General features: G+C 47.6%; 1 protein-coding gene across 17 annotated transcripts in view; it reads left to right on the forward strand.

Moving 5' to 3' along the window:
* Dtnb (dystrobrevin beta) overlaps window positions 1-20,882 on the forward strand; it is a 334,007-nt gene extending 313,125 nt beyond the window's left edge. For 10 of the 17 annotated variants that reach the window (XM_087216210.1, XM_087216215.1, XM_087216216.1 and 7 more), the window contains 5 exons: window positions 9,988-10,147; window positions 11,029-11,118; window positions 18,367-18,431; window positions 18,536-18,568; window positions 20,160-20,421. In XM_087216210.1, the coding sequence (XP_087072336.1) occupies window positions 9,988-10,147; window positions 11,029-11,118; window positions 18,367-18,431; window positions 18,536-18,568; window positions 20,160-20,285 (474 nt within the window). In that variant the 3' untranslated portion in view covers window positions 20,286-20,421. Of the gene's footprint in view, window positions 1-9,987; window positions 10,148-11,028; window positions 11,119-18,366; window positions 18,432-18,535; window positions 18,569-20,159; window positions 20,425-20,461 lie in introns of those variants that run through there. The other 7 variants (XM_087216205.1, XM_087216209.1, XM_087216220.1 and 4 more) reach the window with 5 other exon arrangements.
* Window positions 20,883-23,457: the final 2,575 nt, after the last annotated feature.

Here is a 23,457-nt window from a genome sequence, read left to right on the forward strand (position 1 = left end):
AAATTGGCAGCAAAAAGGCCAGTTGTTTAATTTAACTATACTGTAGCAAAATAGAGGTAATTGTCCACACAGACCATCTGCTGCCTGGCAGGTAGCCATGAGTCAGAGAGAGGTGGAGACTGCAGTCCCCTCCACTCTTTCGTCATAATAGCAGCTTGCTTGGAGTTTGTATGGGTGGGGCCTATGCTGTTACAGTGCCCTGCAGAGAGCATTAGCTCTTGTGGCAAGCTTTTTGCCACTGTCCCCTTGGGGTTTGGTTACCGGACTGTCTCATATACTAAGGAAATAAGACAATTCCTACCTTCCACAAGCAAGAAGGGAAGTCCTATTTATGGGACCCCCTACTGTGTGCTAGGCACCATGCTGGGGATGCCTGAACATGGTCAAGAGCAGTATCATTTTCCTGCTAAAGACAGTACCCTTCTTTCTATGCAGCTGGCCTTGTACCAATTCTCTGCCTCACCATGTGAGTCCTTCTCTCTGTGTTCAGTTGCAGAGCTGGGGAGGGATCACTGTGTCCTCATCTCACCTTCCTGGCATTTTCTGTACCTGTATTGGCTCTAGTATTACATCTGTGTTCTAGATAAGGGACCAAGTCTTATGCCTATATTCTCCTCTCCCATGTTTCTCACTGTTACTGGAAATGAAATTGACTCTTCTGTGGAAAATCATAGTCAGCTTCTCTAGTGAGATGTCTTCTGACCCTAGAAAGATGGTGCTAGGATCCCAGCTTCCTTAGGTTTCTCCTAGCAGTCTGAGGCCACTAGAAGAGCCAGGTGACCTTGTAACCTCTCTAGGTCGCAGTCTTCTCAAATATAAAATGAATGTTGGCCTAAAACAGGCTATTTTTCTAAGGTCATGAATCCTCTGAATCATAAGTCTAATTTCTGTTCACTTTTCTTGAAATATGATGCATAGCTTCCTCGGGGTTCTTGAAGTCTTTGTTGACTTGAAAAGTAAAGAGCCAGCAGTCTAGAAAGCTGCTCAGATTGTGTCCCCAGCTCTACATTCCAGCAGAACTGTTTCAAACTACAAGGGACCTCTGTGCTCTGAGAATCTGAGTCACAGGGCACTTACTGTTCTGTTACTGGTTAGATGGCTGATTGGCCTGTGCTGGTCCAAGCCTTAGTTACAGTTTAGATTACAGGGTCCCACTGTCCTTATACCAGGAAACTTTAAAACACTGCGTAGCATGTTTTACAGAGCTTCCCTTGCTTTGCCAGGCTAATTGCCCCTCTCCTGGCAGCTGAAACCCAGAGGCACACCCTGGTGGTTTTTGGGGGGTTTTTTTCTTTTCTTTTTCTTTTTTTTTTTTTTTTTGGTACAGAGGATCAAACTCAGGTCCTTGTGCTTGTGGGGCAGGCAGTGGAACCACTGAGCTAAATCCCCGGCCCGGCACAACCTTGGTTTTAAGCCTACTGTTGGGCAGCTTATCCTCTTCCCCTTGGGCACCCAACTAGCTCCTCCACCTGGATAGACTTCTCTGGGATTCTCAGGTTGGCTGTAAGCTCAAGGTGTTGACAGGGATCCAGCCCCCAGCTTCCCCTCTGCTGCTTATTCTAGATTGGTTTGTGCTGAAAGAAATGCTCAGCAGTCTCACAGAGAGGCCTGCCTCTCCAGCAGAAAGCCAATCTGTGCTTCTGTGACAAGGTGAAGTTGTATAGTGTGGGGCTGCTGCTTGATTTTCCACGTGTCTGTCTGACCTGTATCTATCAAGTAGGCAGAGTTAACGGTGGATGTCACCAAGCTGAGAGGGCTGCTCTGCATTGCACACGTTGTTTCAGATTGTGTGCACGGCACACTCCAGTTTGTGCTTGTTTAATTGGAAGGACCTTATTTCTGTCTTTCTGGAGATGGTCCCATTCTCTGCACAGGGGCCTGCTCTCTGCACCTCCTAATCAGCTTCATCTGCATGAGGCCTCCATGCTCAACATCTCTACCACTGACTTCATTGTGAGGAAGGAAAATTTCAAGTAGAATGTACCATGATGTAACTGTGAGTTACATCACTGCAACCTTCAAAAGTATGTTCTTCACTGACAGAGTGGTTCCAGTAAAGCCGTGCCGTGATCACTTAGCATTTCTGAGATGAGGTTACCTGGTGAAGATCACAGAGGCCCAGAAATGGTCAGCTACAGGAGGAACACAGTCAAGAGAAGCAAATCTCCAGCCTCTGTCCCATACCCTGTCACCGACCCCATCTGCCCCTCCAGAACTTCACCCAGGTGCTAAAAAGAGCTGGGATTGCATCTCAGAGCCTGGTTTGTCCCTTCCTTCAAGAAGCAGAAAAATGCTGTTAGGTGCTGGTAATTATCAACAAAACAAAGAAGCTGAAACCTTCCATGTCAGGACAGGCTGATGGATTCCAGACCCTTGGCACATTCATAGTTAGAAAGATGTGTTGCTGGTAATGTATCCCTCCCTCTCTTCTCATCCATAGTCCTCTTTCCTGGGTCTTTGACCTATCGTGAGGCCCTTTGGTCCTGGTCTTACATATCCCCAAATTCCTCTACCCTCCCCTTGTCAATCAAATATCCATCATACATCATACGCCATTGATCTATTTTTTAAAACCAGCCTTGCATATGAATTACCTTTTGCTCCACACAGCAGGTTGCCTCAAACTCTTAGTAGCTTAGGTGAACAAATACTGATTATTCCATAGCTTCTGTGAGCCAGGAGCTAGGTGCTGTGTTCCTGGGCCCTTCAGCTCAGGCTCTCTCACAAGGCTACAGCCACCTGAAGGCTCAACAACTCCCATGATTGTTGCCAGGGTTCAGTTTCTTGTGGTTTGTGAGATGAAGGCCTTCATGCAGTGCTGGCTGACAACTAGAAGCCACTCCCAGTTCCTCTCCACAGGGCAGCTCACAAGATGTCAGCTGGCCTCATTGGAGCAAGCAAGCAGGAGTGTGGCCAGGAAAATCACTGTCTTTTCTCACCTAATCTCAGAAGTGGCATCCCATTCATCTAATTCATTAGAAGCCAGTTACAAGATGAAGCCCACATGCCAGGGGAGATTACTCCAGGTTGTGAATGGAGGGGGTCATTTGGGGCCTTCTCAGAGTATTTCACACAAAGATTACTGATGATAGATTTATTACTCCCTGGAGATCATTGCCTGCTCTGGCTACTTTCCCATTTTCCATTACAGAAAGAAAAAGGTCAGAAACTTGATGCCCGTCATTGTCACTTAACAAGTGGTTACTAAGCATTTATCTGTGCTAAACACAGTGATGCAGAGTATGGAATTTAAGAACTGAGATGGTCGTGGGACAGGGGATACTCAGACCTCTGCAGAACCATCTCAGCCTACAGGAGGAGGCAGTGAGGCTAACACCCGGAGGGTATCAGGAGCCGGTCAGACAGCACAAGGGGAGGTGACAGAGGCCTGGCAGAGAGAATGCAAAAGAGGGCGCAGTCCTTTCAACAGAGCAAAAGAACCATTGCCAGACCTCTTGCTTTTTGTCAACACCACCCTGCAGCAGAGTCATTTGACACCCTGTAGCAGTGTATCCTCATCCAGATCTCCAGCCTTTAGGCTTCCTAACCCTTCCTTGGCTTGGGCCTGGCTGAGGCAGCTGGGTGTTGGGGGACTGTAACTGTTCTCTTTGACTTGCCCAGGATGCCAGTTGGCATTGCTCTGCCTGAACCGGTATTCACAGGGGCCCTGGAGCTCTGTCCTAGCACTGTTGAATCTAGAAAGATACTAAAGCTGGGGGTTAGGATATAAGGCCAGTGGAGAGAATATCACTTTCCCAGAGGCTTTAGCTTTGCTTTTTCAACTGTGCTGAACAAAGGTAACTTCAGGAGTCTGATTTTTCTCTCCCTCAGAAGGCATCTACTGGGCAGTGATCCTGGAAACTGGCTGATGACTTTAAAGCTGGCTGGGGGCTTATAGGTTTCACTCTTCCTGATTCTACAGTTTCAGCCACGTTACTGCCCATCTCTCTTGTTTCATCCCCCATCATCATTTACATATTAAAATATTTGTAATCGTTTCATTTCATGTTCTTAAAAAGTAGCTCCATGTTCATCTTGGAGCTGTGACTACAGTGCTTGGTCCTCAATTCCTGATCACTTGAGGGAGATGTATGAGACTCACTGGGAGCATCTCGCTGGGCTGGCCCTCTGAGTGACCACATGTCACATGGTGAAGTAAGTTTGAATTTCATGGGCCATTTTGTCTTTAACTGGATCTAATTTCCACCTTGAGTTCTCACTCTGTCCAGGTTGTACGCTTAAACCAGGCATTTCCAGGCCAGCCCTGAAACCAGTACCTCACAGACCCTCATCCCTCTTCCTTTTTTTTTTTTCAATATTTATTTTATTGGTACACTTAGATACACATAATAACATTCATCATAGGAAATTTGTACCTGTACGTCATATATCTTGCTTCTTTTATTCCCATCCCCCCTCCCTTCAATCCTTCTTCCCCTCCTTATTTACAATAGCTTTGTTTCCATTTTTTCCTTGTCCCTTCTTTCCTTTCCCTCTCCCCCTCCCTTGTTCCCCTTCTCATTTGAACATTTTCTTCCCATTTCCCAATATCTATTACACATTTTTGTCCTTATTTATGCTTTCAGTTTCTCACACCAGAGAAACAATTCGGTATTTAGACATGTGTGCCTGATTTATTTCACTTAAGAGTATGGTCTCAAGGTGCACCCATTTAGCTAGAACTATCTCAAGCTTATCCTTCTTTAGGGCAGAGTACTCCACTGTATTTAAAAACAAAAACAAAAAAACCCACTTCTTCTGTAGGAACCATCCTATGACCTCGAACCTGAACAAGGGATGACAAGAATGAAAAATAAGCACACACAGAAACAGGTTAAAATCTGGAGGGATGAGGGCTCATGTCTCCCTTCAACATAGACCCCCAAGTGACTGGTGCACCTTGACTTTACTAACTCAGACACGGGCACAAGCAGTTAGGGTTGCACAGCATTCATCTGTCTCTCTCCCTCCTTGGTACTTGTCCAGGTAAACAGCTTAACCTGGGGTGTTTCTACTTTTCCCTGTACCATGTTAGCGTGCTTGCATGTCCTCTTTCTTCTCTGTGCTCACCAAGGAGGCCAGTTAGGCCTTAATTCCCATCTGGCCTTCCACAGTCTTCTTTATCTGCTCATCAGTTGCCTCATCCCTCTTCTTGCACCTGAGGTTGATGCTGGGTCTCAGGGACTGACCTTGCGTGAAGGAATGTCCCCATCTCCACCTGGACAATACTGAGACCTGGACCATTGGGGGGGCGGTCATCCCATCATGTCATTAGGCATGGACAGGTCTGATTGTCACAGCAGTACCCCCAGCTCTGTGGCTGAGGCATCTGAATTCCCAGGCCCCCTCAGAGCCCAGGAAAGGCCTTGGGCTCTGCTCATCTCCATACTTGTATGATCCCTAACATCCCAAACTGCTGCTGGCTCATAGGACTTTTCCTGTGTTGGACTCTGCAGATTCCCTCCTTTCTTTCCCCAGTTTCCTGATGTAGTTTGGATTGGGGCTGAAAACAGTGGGTCTGGCCACTCACCTGTACTTTACAGCTCTGTCTTACACCCTGAAAGCAGCATCTTTACATCTTCAAATCATGAATTTTATCCATTATGATTTGCCCCCTCAAATATAAAAATGGCCTAAAAGTAGGATAAAAGGTAGGTAGAATCTCAAAAGTACAATGATTAATATGTAATAATATTAACTGGCTAAAACAGGATTCATGATTCGTTTATAAAGTAACTGGGAAGAAAAGATACATACCCTGCAAAAGTAAATACTAATAAAATGTTTTATAACCACTGACAAAAGTAGGAGATAGTATTCCACAAAGTAGAACATATTTAATCATCAGTGGAAAATTATTATAAAAGTTAAACAATAGTAAAATACTCTGTAGCTGTCTTAGTTACTTTCTTGTCTCTGGGACACCCACAACTTAAAGGAGGAAAAGTTTATTTTGGATCACAGTTTGCAGAGGTTTCAGTCCGTAGTCAGCTGGCTCCAAGGCAGGGTGCCATGGCAGAGGAGGTCGCTCATGGCTTGGCGGCAGGAAGCAGAGCGATGGAGGGAGGAAGGAGGGAAATAAACCCTTCCAGGCCACATTCCCAGTGACCCACCTCCTCCCAAAACCCCTCCTATGAGCTCATAAGGCTTTGGGAGGACATCTAGATGTAAATCATAACAGCAGTAAAAAGATAGCCTATGATATCCCATAGTTTAGTGCCACATTTTGTTAATCCACTCATGGGTTAATGAATTTGGGGGTTGTTTCCACTTGTTGACTATTAAACTGTTGCCCGTGAATATTTGTGTGTATTTTGACTGGACATGTGTTTTTATTTCCCTTGGGGGAAATCAAAAGGGGAATTTTCTGGGTTATATGATTGAGTTTACATTTAACACTTTAAGAAACCGCTGTGGAAAAAAAGAAAGTGCTGAAATGTTTTTTAAATGGTCACACCTTTTGTAGTCTCATCATCAGTGTACAGGGCTTTCAGTTTCCCCACATCTTCCTCAGTCTTTTTGAGTATAGCTATTTCAGTGTAATACTATGTGACATTACATTGTGTTTTCAATTTCCATTTCCCTCATGACAACTTCATGTTGACATTTTTCATGTGATTATTAGCCTATTTGTACATCTCATTTGGTGAAATGTCTGTTCAAATCTTGGCCCATTTTGTAATTGGGTTGTTTGTCATCTTAATACTGAGTTGTAAGAGTTCTTTATATGTTCTGAACATAAGTTCTTTATCAGATACAGTTTGTAAATATTTCCCACTGGCTGTGGATTTTTATTTTTCTTAATGATATGTTTTTATAATAATTTTATTGAAATATAGTTCACATACCATACAATTCACAGTTTTAAAGCGTAAAATTCAGCGTTTGTTTGATGTATTTACTGAGCAGTGTAGCCATCACCATCATCAATTATAAAATATATTAGCCTCAAAAAGAAACCTTGTACCCATCAGCACTCACTCCTCACCTGTCCAGCCCAGATAACCACTAATCTGCTTTCAGTCTCTGTGATTTACCTCTTATAAATATTTCATATGAATGAAATCACATAATATGTGGTCTTTTATGATTTTTTTTTCAGTTATCAAAATGTTTTCCAGTTTCATCGTGTTGTAGCATGTATCAATATTTCATTCCTTCTAGGGCCAGGAATTTAGCTCAGTGGTTCAGCCGCCTGCCTTACAAGCACAAGGTCCCAAGTTCAATCCCTGGTACAAAAAAAAAAAAAAAAAAAAAAAAATTTCATTCCTTCTTATTTATTGCTAAATAATATTCCATTGTATGAATATATCATATTTTATTCAAGTCATTCATCAGTATAGACATAATGAGTTTCCAATTTTTGGCTATGTTGAGTAATGCTGCTGTGAGCATTTGGATATAGATTTTGTGTGAGCATATATTTTCATTTCTCTGGTGATACACCTAGGAGTCAAATTGCTGTGTCATATGGTACTCGATATTTTACCTTTTGAGGAACTTCCAGACTGTTTTCCAAAGTAGCTACACTAGTTCTCCTGGCATTGTATGGCGATTTGAATATCTCCACATACTTGCCAATACTTCTTACTATCTGTTTTTCTTTTTTTTTTTTGGTACTGGCGCTCAAACTCAGGACCTTGCGCTTTCAAGGGAGGCAGCAGCACCATTGAGCTAAATCTCCGGCCTACTATGTTCTTATTTATAGCTATCCTAAGAGTATAAAGTGGTATCTCATAGTGGTTTTAATTTGCTTTTCCCTAATGTCTAATAATGTTGAGTATCTTTTCACATGCTTGTTGGGCATTTATATATGTGCTAGGTATAGGTCCCATGTCAGATATATAATTTGCAAACATTTTCTCCCTTTATGTATGTCATCTTTTCAATTTTTTGATGGTATCTTTTTTTTAAATTTATTTAATTCTGATGATGTTTGGTTTATCAAGTTCTTGTTTTCTAACTTCTACTTTTTGGTATCATATCTAGAAAGTCTTTGCTTAATCCAGTGTCATAAAGGTCTTCCCCTATGTTATCCTCTAAGATTTTATAGTTTCAGCTCTTAAATTTAGGTCTGGTCCATTTTGAGTTGGTCCATTTTGAGTTGATTTGTTCATATAGTACAGGATTTGATAATGTTTTTAGAAGAGCAAAAGGTTTTTAATTAAAGGATAATTGTGCATTTTTTGAGAGTACATTTGATGTTTTGATGGATTTATAAATTATTTGATCAACTCATGATATCCATTATTATACATCTTTTCTTTGTAATAAGAACAGTCAAAATCCTCTCTTCTAGCTATTTTGACAAAAGTGTTGAATTTTGATAAAAACCAATACATCTATTTTTTTTCTTTTACATATCATGGTTTCAGTGTCATATCTAAGAAATCTTTAACCCAGGTCACAAGATTTTTCTTTTTTTTCTTGTTTTGAGAAATTAAGGTAGTTTTAGCCGTTGAAGTCACTCTGCTACAACTTGAGTTCTTTTTGTGCATGGTATGTGGTAAAGTTCTAAGGTTATATGTATTTGTATCAAGGATAGAGCTCACAGAGGGTGCAGAGATAAAAGCAAATTGGAAAATGTTATTTGCAGTAAAATACCATCCAGCAAAATGTAAAGACATGGCAATATTATGTATCATTTTTAGTCATAGATGTATGTGTAGGTAAAAACTTTCACATCAGAATCTCTGGTAAGGTTTCCTCTGACAAAAGAGAAAGGAAAAAAAAGAGAGAGAGAAAGGAACTAGGACTGGTGGTAAAAAGAGTCTTCCGATTTATTTGCACTATTTTTAGGTTGAAATAAATTTGGCACAATATTAACAATTTTCACTCGTAGTGGTTTATTATGTTATACCTTTTAACTCTCTGAGTTTTTTGTATTTCTCAAAATACATACACAAATGATTCAAAGCAAGAACCATAGAGACCACCACTTCTTTAGCTCAGTCCCCACAGGGTTGCAGTGCTGAGGTGAAGTACAAGACATACAGCCTGCCTACTTGCTCAGGGCACATTCTGTTTGTACAGAAGGAGAATTCTCTTTATTTGAACTCATTCTCACACGAGGATTATGTTTTCCCCATTTTGCTTCCACACCAAACCCCAGTCTGTGCCACACCCAGTTCCCTGGCTCCCAGGAACAGCAGAGCCCAGGCTCAGTAGCTACCTTTGACTGGTTTTCTTCTTTCACTTGTTTTATCCCTCTTGCTTCCTCTCTAAAAGTATATCAGGCGTTCACAAGGAAAGGTCAACTTCTACTTAATACATGTCCACTCTCACTGGTCCCACAGGATGCCCACAAGAGGCCTCCCCATACATGTGTGGCAGGTGCAGTATGATCCACATTGCTGGCCCCTAGGTCAGGCCCCTGAGAAGCAGCCTGTCCCCAGGGCCCTGCACATAACTCAGGAGCACGTCCACGGGGACAGAAGCTGTCATGTGCAGAGGACAGGCCGCTGGCCTTGGAGTCCAAGGACTATTCCAGCATCTGCCTCTGGAGAGCCACACAGCCTCACACACACTCTGGTGCGTGGCCTCATACACACTGTGACTCTTCATGCTTCTATAAAAGTGCTATGAAGAGATGATCCCTTTCTACCCACGGGCTGTTGGGGGGTCTGGTGACAATATGTATATGAGTGTATGAAAACAAACATGGAGATATGCGTGTGTTATTTGTACTAGAGCCTGGACCCCCAGCCCTGCTGCTGTGCCCAGTCCGCCCACCTGAAGGCCTCCTCTCTCTGCTAGCCTTCTCTTTGCCTTATTCCCAGTCTTAAAATGTACTCCTTCCCTCCCAGCCCCCTTCCTTTTTCTTTTTCTTCCTCCCTCCCAGTCCTGCATGCACTCTGGCTCCTTCCTTTCAAACATGATCATGCATCAGCAAACTGTTGGCTAACTCAGACTGACTTCGAAGGGCGTCCCCCTTCCTTGACAAGATAAGACACCTGCAATGACATATCTTCTCTCTGATCCTCTCAGGCTCAGGCCACAGCGTCACCACATACATCACCCACTCATGGAGGTGGCCGCCCCATGCCTGTGCCCGTCCACTCCACATCTGCCGGCTCCACCCCCACCCACTCCCCACAGGACTCACTGAGTGGAGTCGGGGGTGACGTGCAGGAGGCCTTTGCACAAGGTGAGTGTCTGGGCCCAAGTCTAACAGGGAGCCCAGGGGATTGGAAAGTATGTACAAGATTCCCATTGAGGTTTTTTCCACTTCTTTCCTATGTGCTCTTGGCTTAAGATGTCACATTTATGGTATAAATAAGTCAAGTGCTGGCCCCTTCTCAGTAGATGGGCTGGTCTCGAGCAGAGGTCTGCAGGCTTCATATGCATCAAAGACCAAGCCTCCTGGGGTTCTGTGCTCTTTCTTCTGGGAAGTGCTGCCTTGCCCTGTTCCCCAACTTGGGCTGTGCCACCTCCAGAGGAAGTGAGTGGAGTAATCTAAAGTCACATACTGGGCCTAGTAGGTCCTTAGAACAAGCAAAAGCAGGAAGAGTGGTTCTGTAAATAGGACCAAGCTAAAGGTCCACCAAGCATGGAATTACCACAGCCATCTGAAGAGCTAGGGAGCCACATTTAGTTGGGGAGGAGACCTTGAGGGATCTGGGGACAAGAAGGTAAGTGGTGTTGGAGGATAAAGCCCCCTAAAGATGAGAATGCCTCAGTGGAAGGCTTGTTCTGGAACCCAACTTTTTTTTTTTTTTTTGGCACAGGGGATTGAACTCGGGACCTTTCACTTTCGAGGCAGGCAGTGGCACCACTGAGCTAAATCCCTGGCCCCCCAACTTTTTTTATATTGCAAAGCATGGACTTGACAGGCTCCGCTGTCCAAATGGAGAAGACAGAGGGAGTGGGAACAGTCTCCTGGTGTGGGGGAACAGGTGGAGCTGCTGTGTCCTCATCTCCCTTAGCTGTCCTGCATCTGTGCCCAAGGGCTTGGCATACAGAGGCATCTTCTGGGCTCTCTCTTCTCATGCCCCAACCTGCATCTCCATCTGCTCTGACTCCCCTCAGGTACGAGGAGAAACCTCCACAATGACCTGCTGGTGGCCGCTGACTCCATCACCAACACCATGTCATCTCTGGTGAAGGAGCTCCATTCAGGTGATGCCCAGAGCTCCCCACCAACCTCCTGCGCCCGCCTTGTCCCCACCCTCCTCAGCACCCTGGTGGCACAGCCCCCTCATTTTACCACTCAGTTTTGCCTCCTAGGAACAGGAGGCCCTTAGTGGGCCCTCTGCTAAGTGTGCCTTCCTCCCATACATGATCACAGAGGGGCAGTTACACATTTAGGTTTATCTGGCAGATGCATCTGGTAGAGCAAACACAGTTCTGAATTTAAAGAAATCCAGATCTTCAGTGCAGCCAGGTCCCGACCTCACCCCCTCACCTCCTGCCTCCACTTCGTCCACAGCGGCTCTTTCCCCAGGCCTGACCGCCAGCCCATTCTGAAGCTTTCCTGGACATCAGCCTCCAGTGCTGGGCTTTCCCCAGCTGTCTTTCTGCTCTCTCCTGTTGATTTGGTTTTGAAACCCTACTTTCTCCTTTTGTCCACAACCAGGGTCTGATTTCACCTGAACTTTGTGACCTGCTGCTTCCTTCACTCCTCACATCCAGTCTTAATCTGACTTCTTTCTCCATCTCTATCTCTCACCCACTGCAGTGACTTGGCAGAGACCTCTCCTTGTAGCATTTTCCCCTCACATAAAATCCAGGAAAGAGAAAGAAAATAAAAGGCTTTCACATAGCATCAGACCTCCAAGTGTCCCCACAACTCCATCAGTGGTACAGCTACCTGATACTTCTGAGTAGTTTCCAATGGTGGATTCCCATGTGACGCATCATGCAAGTGAGCTTCCTTCCCAAGCTCGGTGGCCCCTCATACTGAGGGGCCTCCTCTGACCCTTTTTACCTAGCATAGTGCTTGTGAGTACCTTGCGGTAGCTTCAGCGGGTTATTAAGTAGAACTACACAGCAGTTTGTCCATGAACTATTCAGATACTTTCAGGGAAGATGAGCCTGGGTGTTTCTCACTAGGGAAACACATCTGCCATTAGGGTTTTCACGGGGCCAAAACAAGGTCTGGCACACACCTGCTGTGGGTCCTGTTCTCCTTCAGAAGAAAACGTGTGTAGTCTGCCTGGTTTTCCAAACCAGGTCAAACCCCGATTGTCTTGCTTCAGGAGCTTATGGTAGCCCCTCCCCATCTGTTCCTGTCTCTTAGCCCCACAGAAGCATAGCCCCTCCTTACACACACAGGCACTGGCAATGGCCTTCAGATATGACTTCACAGCTGATTAGAAGCTTCCCCCTCAGAGGCTGGAAATCCCACTCTGAGAGGGAGTTTCCCAGGGGGTCTTAGGCTGGGGATGAACTACACTTGTGCCTCAAGGGCACTGGTTACCATTTATGTAAATCAGTGGCTTCTGGGCTTGAACTAGGATGAAAGTGTGATGTAACTGCTAGTAACTGCGAATCAGTAAACAGAAAGCATGTGGAAACTAAATAGCTTCAAAAAGTTAACCATTTATAGGGCTACTGAGCAATCTCTCATAGTAGAAAGGGTAGTTTTAACAAAATTATGTAGTGTCCTTTAGAAGGTACCATCTCATCATGCTGTCCAGTCCTCTTATGATAGAAATGTGATGATTGATTATCAGAAAAGTGATTTGCCTGGGGTCATGCTGCTTTGGGGGACACAGATGGCCCTAGAACTTAGGTCCTCAAAACATGAGCCAGTGCTCTTGCCCTACCCATGACAAGAAGTCAAACCCAGGGTTCTGTGAGGCCTGTTTCTTTGACACATTTTGCTCCTGAGCACCAAAGCCTGTAGGTAGATGTAGACTAAATGTAGACACACACTCCATCATCCCTCCAAAATGCAGAAATAAAGTGTTTACAGGTGCCAGCTCCTCAGCCAGTGGAAGAGCATTGCCCAGCACCAACACATTCTTACCATCTCCTTGATGATGGCTTCATAAGGTTTCATTAGGATGAAAACATATTCAGATTGCCTTTTCTTTTACTCTGTAGTGTGTACATCCAACATATTTCCATGACCTGTCCCTCTCATCTTTTAAAAAATACTTTAACAAATAATGACTGGGTGTGGTGGTGCATCCCTATAATCCAAGCACTCAGGAGGCTGAGACACAAGGATCACAAGTTTGAGTCCAGCCTGCATTACATAAAGTTCAAGACCATCTTGAACTACATAATGAGACCCTGTTTCAGAAAGAAAAAGGGGCCTGGGGATCTAGCTCAGTGGTTTCGCCACATACCTGGCAAGCGCAAGGTGCCAAGTTCAATCCCCAGTACCAAAAAAAAAAAAAAAATTATTTTCAGAAAGAAAAAGAAAGGAAGGAATCATGGAGTTCAAAGGGTTTAAGAGATCATTTAATCCAACTTGCCACCCATTGTAAAAGTTTTCTGAAAAGCTGGCCATAGTGGCACATGCCTGTAATCACAGCTACTCAGGAGACTAAGACAAGAGAATCAAAAGTTTAAGGCCAGCCTGAACAACTTTTAGCAAGGCCCTGTCTCAAAAACTAGCTCATTGGTACAGCACTTGCCTGGCATACATAAGGCCATGAGTCCAGTATCCAGTGGGGGGGTCTGTTTTAATATTTCCAGTGAGCTCATTCATGACCAGCTCTGATAACTGGAAAGTTCTTCTCTATTTGGGAGCCCAAATCTGCCTTTCTGTAGCTGATTTACCTTTTCTGCCCCTCTGCAACTCCAGAAGCAGATCAGTCCCTCCTTGCAGGTTTCAAGTGTTTGATGATAATAACATGGTACTTCCCACATCTTCTCTTTAGATGACACTACTCAGTCCCTTTAGTCATCCTGAATGACATGGTTTTCATTTTATCATCCTGTTTGACCACATCAGATATGCCCCAGATTTTTAGGGCCCTCATTTTCTTGTCCAGCAGGTGTGGCTACATCCCCAGCTCAAAGCCCTAATTAAAGTGAGCGCCCTGGTCTGAGCACACCACTGCAGAGGGTCTTGTCCTGCAGAGCACAGGGGATCCGTGACTGCCCTTTCCATGTTGCCCTGGAAAGCAGCCTTAGCCAGCACTAGCTTTGGTCCACAGAACCACTTTACACTGTGCAGTCATTTTAAGTTTGTCAATTAAAACTTCCTTTTCTCTTTTCTTCTTTTTTCCCCCAGAAGTCAGTGTTTAGGTGCTCCTCCACTGCATCTTTCTTGAACCTGAATGCAAGATATTAGGTGTATCGGTCCCTGTTAGGTGTCATCATCCCAGGCTCTCCCTTGCTCCTGCTGTGGTCACCAGTGAAGTTAGCAGCATGACGAACAGCAGGGTGGGTGACATCAGGTTGCTCTGATTCTTACAGGCTCCCCTTAAACACTGCTGGGGTATGGGGCTCACAAGGTGTAAAGGGAGCCAGTGTGGGGCCTGTGGAGGCTGCCGTCTTGAGCCTTTGGCCAGGGTTCCATCCCAAGCCTCCTGAGTTCCCACACACACCCTCCTTCCAGGCCTGTGTTGTGCCGGAGGGTCACTAGCCTCCTTGAACTTGTTTTTGGAGCCGAGGAAGAAGAGGAGAAGATGCAGAATGGGAAAGACAGAGGTCAAGGCAGCCAGCAGGACCCTAGTGTTGGTGGGGAGCCTGAGCTCTAGAGGCGGGGCATAGTGCTTCCCTTTGTTTCTGCCCTCCTTCCTCCTGTGGCCCGCCTTCTCCAAAGCCTTCAGCATCTTCCCACCTGCTTTCCCAGCCAGCAGTTTAGGTTTCCCTAAAGTACTGATGTGGGTTGATCGACAGAAGCTTCCCTGTTTCCGATAGTGGGGTAGATGGTTGGATACACAAAGTAGACACAAACAGAACACAAAACGTGATCTCTTGCCTCAAGGAGCTCGTGATCTAATTAGGACAGCAAGACTAGATACACAAAATGGGAGATAAAATGAAGCAACAGAAAGCGTTAATAATAAAACTGGATTGCAATAAGAGTTTTTAAAAAGGAGAGTTTAGTGTAGGTTGGAAGGACCAAATGGTTTTGTGACTTCCTGGAAGAACAGAAACAAGAATGAAAGCTGTCACCAAAGGATACTAATGCTTTTCTACTACTTGTTAGGTGGGAGAGCTGTGGTAAATGGATCCTTGTATAATCTCATTTTACCCTTACCCCACTGTAAGGTACACATGGCCTTTTCAGCACTGAGGAGATTCCACACGTGGCTATTTAACAGCACCAATTGGGCTTAAAGTGGGTCTTTCTGATTCCAGACTTCATGCTGTTAATCTTCATCCTTCAATGTTAGGCTAAACAGATAACAAAATTCTCTTGGGACAGGTGAAAATTAGCTATTATTTCTCTCATACTAATATACCTGTTGGGCCGGGAATTTGGCTCAGTGGTTCCGCCACCTGCCTCGCAAGCACAGGGACCCGAGTTCAATCCCTGGTACCAAAAATATATATATATATATATATATATATATATATATATATATATATATACCCACACACACACCTGTTGCTATATTCCTCCAGAACATAAGCTCCTTGAGGCAGATTTTAGTCTGTTTCATTGTTTTTTCCCTGTGCCTAAAACAGTGTCCGGCACATAGTAGGATGTCAGTAAATGAACCATCTAAGGAAATCAGCAGGGAGATGGGGTAGGGAAGAGGCACGGATGGAGCAGCCAAGCAGCTTCGGAAGTGAGGGAAGCGAAGGGGGAGAGATGAGTGGCCACACCATGTGTACCGAGCAGTGACCCTGTAGCTCAGCCTTCTTGTTGACATCACAGTCCTATGAGGGGGGCGTCTAGGCAGGGCTTGGGGTGAGATCTTGGCATAGGTCCTAAGTGGCAGATCCTGGGTTCATCGGGGACTCTCCAGCTGCAACCCTCATGCTTTGGTTGGAGCAGAATGAGTAGACAAGTGAAGGAAAGCATCTCAGCCAAGGTGGAAAGCAGTCAAGTGGGAGAAACAGGCAAGCTGTGGTGGATGGGTATCCCTGGCGTGGTGGTTCTGGAGGGTGGTGTGCCCACAGGGGCTAGTGTGGATGAAAGGAGAAGGTCTTTGGAGCTCAGGGACAAAGAATTTGTCTGTAAGGGTACTGAAATTGCCAAGGAGGCAACTGAGGGAAGAAGAGAAACATCCTGCAGGTGCTGAAACCGTCTCATGAGCCAGAGCAAGGCCTCAGAGAAAGGGCACAGTGGCTGGATGAGGCCATGCGAATAGCACATTTGGTCACATGACAGACGGACAGAGGCAGAGCAGCAGGTCAGGTGCCCAGAATGCAGAGAAGACTTCCCTCCTCCTGTGGCAGGACAAGAGGGGAAGCAGGGAGATGGAGGGCTAAATTCCCCTGTAAACACAGGCCCCAAACACACTCCGACATGTCATCATCCCAGGGAAAAACTCATGCACCAAAACCCATGAGTGTTCTTGGCTGAAGCTGTAACAGCTACTGCCTTGGCCTCCCTGCTCCAGGAGTTCTTCTCAGGCCGCTCTCTCCTCAGCTTTCCTGCATGTCTCCCAAAAGAAGCCTTGGGTGAGGCCTTGCCCTGGCCATAGATGCCAGCTGTGAGTCCTGGCTCAGGTTAGAATGTAGGCCTCGTCTCCTAAGAACGAGGGTGGCTTCCCTCACCAGAAACCTCCTGGCCGAGCAGCTTTCTAAAAGTCCTTGACCTCAGGTTCCCTGATGATGTCTCTTCTGTCTCTGTGCTGCTTGCTCTTAGGCACCTCTCTTTCAGCATACATAGCAGAGTTCCTGTACATGTGAGACCTTTTGTGAGAGTGTCTGAACTTCTATTTCTGTGGCTTTTAGGTGTCATCCCTGAGAGATGGCCAGAATTGTTTTGGGGTTTTTTAAATACATTTTATTTTATCCCATTGCCCTCCTCAGCCCCCTTCCCTCCCTATGTATAAAAGCTTTGTTTCCATTTTTTTCTTCTAGTTTCACTTTTTTTTCTTATCCCTTCCTTTCTCCCTCCTCCCTTGATCCTTTCCCATTTGAATACTTTCTTCCTGTTTCCCAACATCTATTATATATTTCAGTCCTTATTTTCACTTTGGTTTCTTACACCAGAGAAACAATGCAGTATTTAAACATGTGTCTGATTTATTTCACTTAGGAGTATGGTCTCAAGATCCATCCATTTAGGGCCAGGGATGTAGCTCAGTGGTTCCACCGCCTGCCTCGCAAGCACAAGGACCTGAGTTCGATTCCCGGTACCAAAAAAAAAAAGATCCATCCATTTAGCTATAAATGTCTGAAGCTCATCCTTCTTTATGGCAGAGTACTACTCCATTGTATAAAAAAGCCACATCTTTATCCATTCATCAGTTGATGGGCATTTGGGCTCTTTCCAAGGTTTACCTATTGGAAACTGGGAAGGATTGTTTTAAATACCTGATTGTCTGATTTTCAACACTGTACTTGTCCTAAGATACACTCCTGAAGCTACAATGTAGCTCTTACGTGGATAGCACCACAGGACCACATGTTTTCATGGGTGGGCCTCCTGGTTCTCCACCACCGCCTAGGCGTGAGTTGACTGTAGACCAACACAGCACAGAAACTCCCAACCATAAAGAGCAAAGGAGGAGAGAACGTTTGCTTTCTGTGGGTTGAAATTGTGCTGACATAGGGCCGGGGATTTAGCACAGTGGTTTCACTGCCTACTGCGCAAGTGCAAGGACCCGAGTTCAATCCCCGGTACCAAAAAAAGAAAAATGAAATTGTGCTGACATAACATACAAGCACAACTTGGTCAGCACCTGTCCACACACAGTCTGCTGATATAAAAGCCCTGAGAGCTAGATGGGCTCCCGGGCTTCCCATCTGTATTCACCCCTAACTCGTGCCTCTTCCTCTTCCCTCATGGCTCTGTCTGGCTCCACACTGGAGAATGCTCCAACCCACTGGGGACCCTTCCTACTGTGCATCCCTCTGCCACCCTCACCCCAAGTGTATCTGAGATTACATGGATGAAACACAAACTAGCTTCCTTCGCCCATATCGCCTCAGCCACCCCAGAGCTGTGTTTTATGCTCCTTCGTCCCTCCCAGAACTGCCTTCCTGGGGTTCAGAGCTGCCCAATTTGCACACTGAGGGAGCCCTGGGACATTGTCCACATGGTCTGGACAGCAGTGGCCCTAGGAGGACAGGCACAGGCTCTGAGGCCCGGGCTGAGTTTGCTCTCCCCAGGTGAGCAGGAGCATGCCAGGCATCCCAGAGCAGAATGCTGCAGGAGGGAAGCCCTGTTTGCTTTCAGAACCACATACACTCCTCCCCCTTTAAGGTAGCTTTGTTCCCACATTTATCATCTTCCTTCTCCTGAAAAATGTTTGTCTCATCACTGCCTTATGTGAGGTGCAGTTGCTGGTTGTAGAAAATCGTATCTGCTCAGGGAAAGTCAACACAGGGGAGAACAAAGGAGAGAGGTGAGTCCAGAAGCCCCTGGGCTGGGGGGTCCAGAAAGCTCGCACCCAGCAGGTGAGAAGAGCTGAGCGTGACCTCGGTGTTGTTTCTGCCCCTGCTGCCACAGGTTGACAGAGGAGCCCAGCACACAGGAACTTGGGTGAGTACAGAGCATGGCCTCTGCCTTCCCACAGCCCCTCTCCCTTGTTTAGCATCTTCATTTGCCCTTCTCTTCAGCCAGAGGTCCTAGCCCAGACAGGGTGACAGCCTGAATACAATTAGGATTTTCTTGAAGAAGCCCAACTCCATCTTTCCCTCTCCCCCAGGGCTACAGTGAGCCTGCTCCACCCTACTTCCAGGCTGTGGCCTGGTATGTGCTGCGTATCCATGGATGGGCCGCAGGCATGCCCTGGGTCACTGACACATGCTGCAGTGGGCTGGCCAAACAGGTGACAGAGGGCAAGCTGAAAGCAGCTACCTCTCTGTGCTGCCTCTGCTTCTGGTGCTCGTTTCTCACAGCTACTGACCACACCACAGCCAGAGCCCCCTGGGGTCCCATCACCCTGAGAGCTGTCAACACTGTCGCTCCTGACCCACAGGCACATGCTGGAGCCATGTGAGATTACACTGACTACCAAGCACACAGAGCAGCTTCCCAGGGGCCCAGCTGAGGTGCACCTTCTCCTTCCCCACAGGCAGATACCACTGCCTTGAGGATTCTTTCTTATTTTCCATCTCACTCTGCTCTAAGACAATGTAGCTTCTGGATTTGCTGTCTAAAAGGAGGGGATGGAAATGAGGGACAGCCAGGCATAGGGTGCATACCTGTAACCTCAGCACTAAGGAGGCCGAGGTAGGAGGATCACCTCAAATTTGAGGCCAGCCTGGGCTACAAAGTTCAAGTCCAGCCTGAACCATATAGCAAGACCCTGTCTCAAAAAAAAAAACAAAAAAAAGTAAGGGACAGCCAGCCTGTCCTGGGCCAAAGCCCCTTCAAGTAGAGTAGCCATGAGACTGCTTTTCATTTTTAGATTATTTCTGCCCTCCCTCCCCCATTTTTTTGTTGTTGTTGTTGTTTTGTCTGTTTGAGACGATCTCACTATGTAGTTCAGGCTGGCCTTGAACTCACTGTGAGGCCTAGGCTGGCCTCGAACTTGTGGCAATCCTCCTGCCTCAGCCTCCAGGGTGGATTACAGGCATGCACCACCACACCCGGCTCCCCCAACTTATTTTTAAAAGGCATCTTCTTCAATTATGGATCTTCAGGGCAGAAAAGCCAGGGCCATAGCTCAATGGTCCTTTCCAAGTAGCACCATGTCAGGACTGCCTCAGGCCTCTCCTTCTGGTGGCTGTGCCCTCCAGGGCAGTCTCTGCCTACACACCTGGCCAGGAGCCTCAGGTTCCCAGCGTGAGCCTCCTGTGGCCAAGTAGCAGGTGTTCTGAGACACGAGGGCCTGGAGCACACCATCTACCTACCCGGCAGTGCACATGCAGGCCCACAGCGACTGCCACAAAGGCCTGCCTGAGCCCCTCTCTCCCGGGGTACGGCGGGGGTAGGGGGAGGCACAGCCGATCTCCTGGGAGCTCGCCAGCCCATCTGTTCTGACTCCTGTTCCCTTTGACTCACATCAGGACTTGTGAGAAACCAACCACAGAGTGAGGTGAAAAGGAGAGGGCGCTAAGTCTAGGTTCCTGGCACTCCAGGCCTGTTCTTTGCTGGCCTGGGCCTGAGCTTCCTCCTCTTTTCTCAGTTCTCACGGGCAATTCTGTGGCCTCTTTGCCCTGCTCCTCTGCCACAATTCTCACCACATTACAAAATCGGCATTGCAAACCAAGTGTGTTCTTCCATGGAAATATTTCCTGACCCTGTGACATAAGCAGTGACCACAGAAGACCCTAGGCCCATCAGAAGAGGGAACACCTCTGCGCCCCACGCTGGAAGGCTGAGCCCGAGCAGCCCCTCCCAGCAGGTCCAGATCGGAGGCTCAGCAGCTGTTGGCAGCGCCTGCAGCCCTCAGAGCTGCCGTGACTAACGGTGAGCTGTCTCGCACAGGCACAGAGGACGTGGAGCAAGCTGGCACCAGCATGACACAGGCGGCGCTTCCCCGAGGCACATTCCTACCCCTCCGCTCCACACCTGGACTGGGCTTGCAGGCCGCCCAGCGTCGCTCCGCAGCCTCCAGGGAGCAGGCGGGCCTGCCTGGAAGAAGGGAGCCGCAGCAGCCTTCCCCTGCTGGCCCTGCATGTCCTAGCATCTTCATTACTCTCCTTGGGGCATGGTTTCATCTCCGAATCAGGAATTTACCAGGCGGTTGAAAAGAGAAAAGAAAAAGCACTAAGGCCAGTGTGTCTGTGACCTGCTGGGTCTCCTGGTGTCTGGCCAGTGCGTGGCACACAGCCTAGGTCGGGACCACGTGTTTCCTCCTTACCTTTGACCTTTAAAAACCAACAGGTCTTGCATTTATGCAAAGAGAGCTGCGAGCCTCGCTCACTTACTCACTTTTCTAGTCGTTTACACTCTCGCCATCACGCTAAAAATAGCCTCCTTCCTTTCCCTCGAACTGGTGAGGCTTCCGCCCGCCTGGTGCGATGCTGCCCCCGCAGCCGCAGCCAGGGACGGGGTGGGGTGGAGCAGGGCGGCCGCCAGGAGGCGCGGCCGGGCGCTGCTCTCCGGCGGCCTCGCCCCTTGGGTTTCCCCTGTGGCTCGGGCACACGTGATCAGGTCCAATTCCCCATGATTTTAATTTATTTTTTTCTGCTCCCTGGGCTCCAGGATGTTATTTTTAGAAGAGGTGCTATAAATATTTATAAAGGGCAGTGACAGGAATGAAGTGAGTAGCCCCACGGCTGGCTCTCCCATGCCCTCCACGCGCCGCTGCAGACCCTGCCCCTTTGAGGTGTGCAGAGCCACAGCCGGACACTGGGCCTCGTGTGGATGGAGTCCCTCGAGCCCTGGGAAAGGAGCAGACCAGATAGCGCAGAAGGTGGCTGTTAAGCGGCCTGCCTTCTCAAGCTGCCCCTTTTCGGTTACCCTCTTGTCTAAGGAAGGTGAATAGGGCCTGGGTGTGAGAAGCAAGTATGCCGGGGGCGGGGGGGGTGCTGCTGCTGCAGCTCTGTGAGGGCGAGGAAAGATGGCCACAGCAGCCGACCTCTGCTCTGCCTTGGAAAGGACAGCTCCCGGGCAGCTGGTGAAGCCCAGGCTGGCCCACATGCGGTGAGCAGGAAGAACTGTTACCTGGAGAGCCAGCAGGGGCTTGGGCAAAGTAAAGAAGCCCTGAGAAGGCCTCCCACGCACACCTGAAAAGGGATCACAGCTTGCCTGGGGGCGAAGGAGTTAGGGGAGTAAACAACATGAAAAGTTCTGGGGGCTCTCAGCGCCCACCTCGGGGAAATTAGGTGAAGTTAGGTATGAGGTCATGAGTCTTGGATGTCGCTTCCACACACTCACAAACCTGACCTCACGCTTTGTAACCTTTGCGGAGAACGGGGCAGAATCCTACTTCCTGATTCTCACATGAGCTGCTTGCTTCTTCCAGAACAGAAAGCGCCAACAGCTTTTTGCTCCCCAAAGCAGCCAAGTGCTTGGAGCAGCTGAGCTTTGTGTGGCATACAGGCAGCATTCCCTGGGCCCTGGGCAGCCACTCTGCATGGCCGCAGCCCCAGTGACCATTGAGCATGTTCCCATGGGCTCTGCCTGTCTCTGGGAAGGAGAGTGTTCCCCAGCAGAGAGGGCATTGATGGGGGAGTGGAGAGGGCCGCAGGGTGACTGATGCCAGCACTCAGGCATGGTGCTATCACCTAATAGTCCAAGGTGTCTCATGACTCAAGATCTGCTTTCAGAACAAGATCCAATCACATGTTTGAAACTGGGTCCTTTTCCTGAGTCCTGACCTGAACCAGGTAGTCATTCTGTAGGTACACTTTCTTCTTAAATACTGTGGCTATTTAGGGGCCCACTTCAGCCTAGGTAGAGACTCTTTCAGGAAACATGCTGTCAGCATGCCCTGACCCCTGGGGAGCAAGGCTGCCCTCAGCACTATAACCTGGATAGTTGCTGGTTGATGGGTCTGAAGACCCCTGGAGAGGAGCCAGGTGCAGCTGGCTCTTGAGGAAGCAGCAGCACCAGCCATCCTGAGCTTCCGTCTGTTTTCACAGCCACCTCATCTGGTTGTGCTTCATCCACTGGCAAACTGCTGCACTGCTTCCTCCCTGCTTCTGGTGCCCCACAGATTCAGGAAGGCCCAGTTGCCATGGCAATGCCCAGAGCCATCTGAATGCCTGCTGTACCTCCTAGAAGAGAAGAGCTCAGGAAGAGCCCCTGGTGGATTTGAAGTCTGGGCTCAGGGGTCAGATGCTTGGTTACAGCTGGAGTGTGGAGGCAGGTGGCCTGGCCACCTTGGGAAGACTAGCTCAAAACGTGCAACCTTGGACAAGTTCCCTGTGTGTGGATCAGAAACTAGATGAGGTTTCCTACCTGGGGGTCTTAGGTAATTTCCATCCCACGTGTTGTCAAACTTGAGTGTGTATCAGAGCCCCTTGGGGGCTTGTTAAAATACAGATAGCTTGGTCACACTCCAGAGTTTGAGTCAGGCAGCTCTGGGCTGGAGCTAGAGAATTTGCGCTGCTAGCAAGCTCCCAAGTGCTTGTGGTGTGAAGGCCACACTGGAGACCCACGCACTGCACTTCTGTAAGAGGGCACAGTACCACATCTGTGCAGGAAGCCATCGCCACTCAGGCAGGAAAAGGCCAGCCAGTTGTCTCTTCCAGAGAAGAAAAGGAGTGTGGCAGGCCCCTGGGCAAGTGCTCTGGGGAATGTGTGTTGGCCCTATGGCCCCTAGACTGGGTTTCTTTCTGGTCTCCAGCAAATAGAGACCTTCTCGGACATCTGAAAGCAAGGCCCTTAAGTTACACAGACCAGCACCACAGGTTCCCAGGCACTGAGAGAGACACTTAGGAGTCTGCAGTCTCAGTGTAGGGGACCTCAATGGCCCATCTCAAGGGGGATGATGGGAAGGGGGGCTTCACAGGCACCTAAACCTCAGTTGAAGC

The sequence above is a fragment of the Heterocephalus glaber genome, unplaced genomic scaffold (assembly GCF_053883595.1).
Source record: "Heterocephalus glaber isolate CG9 unplaced genomic scaffold, H.glaber_assembly_v1.0 deba00001457, whole genome shotgun sequence".
In the NCBI taxonomy this organism is placed as follows: Eukaryota; Metazoa; Chordata; class Mammalia; order Rodentia; family Bathyergidae; genus Heterocephalus; species Heterocephalus glaber.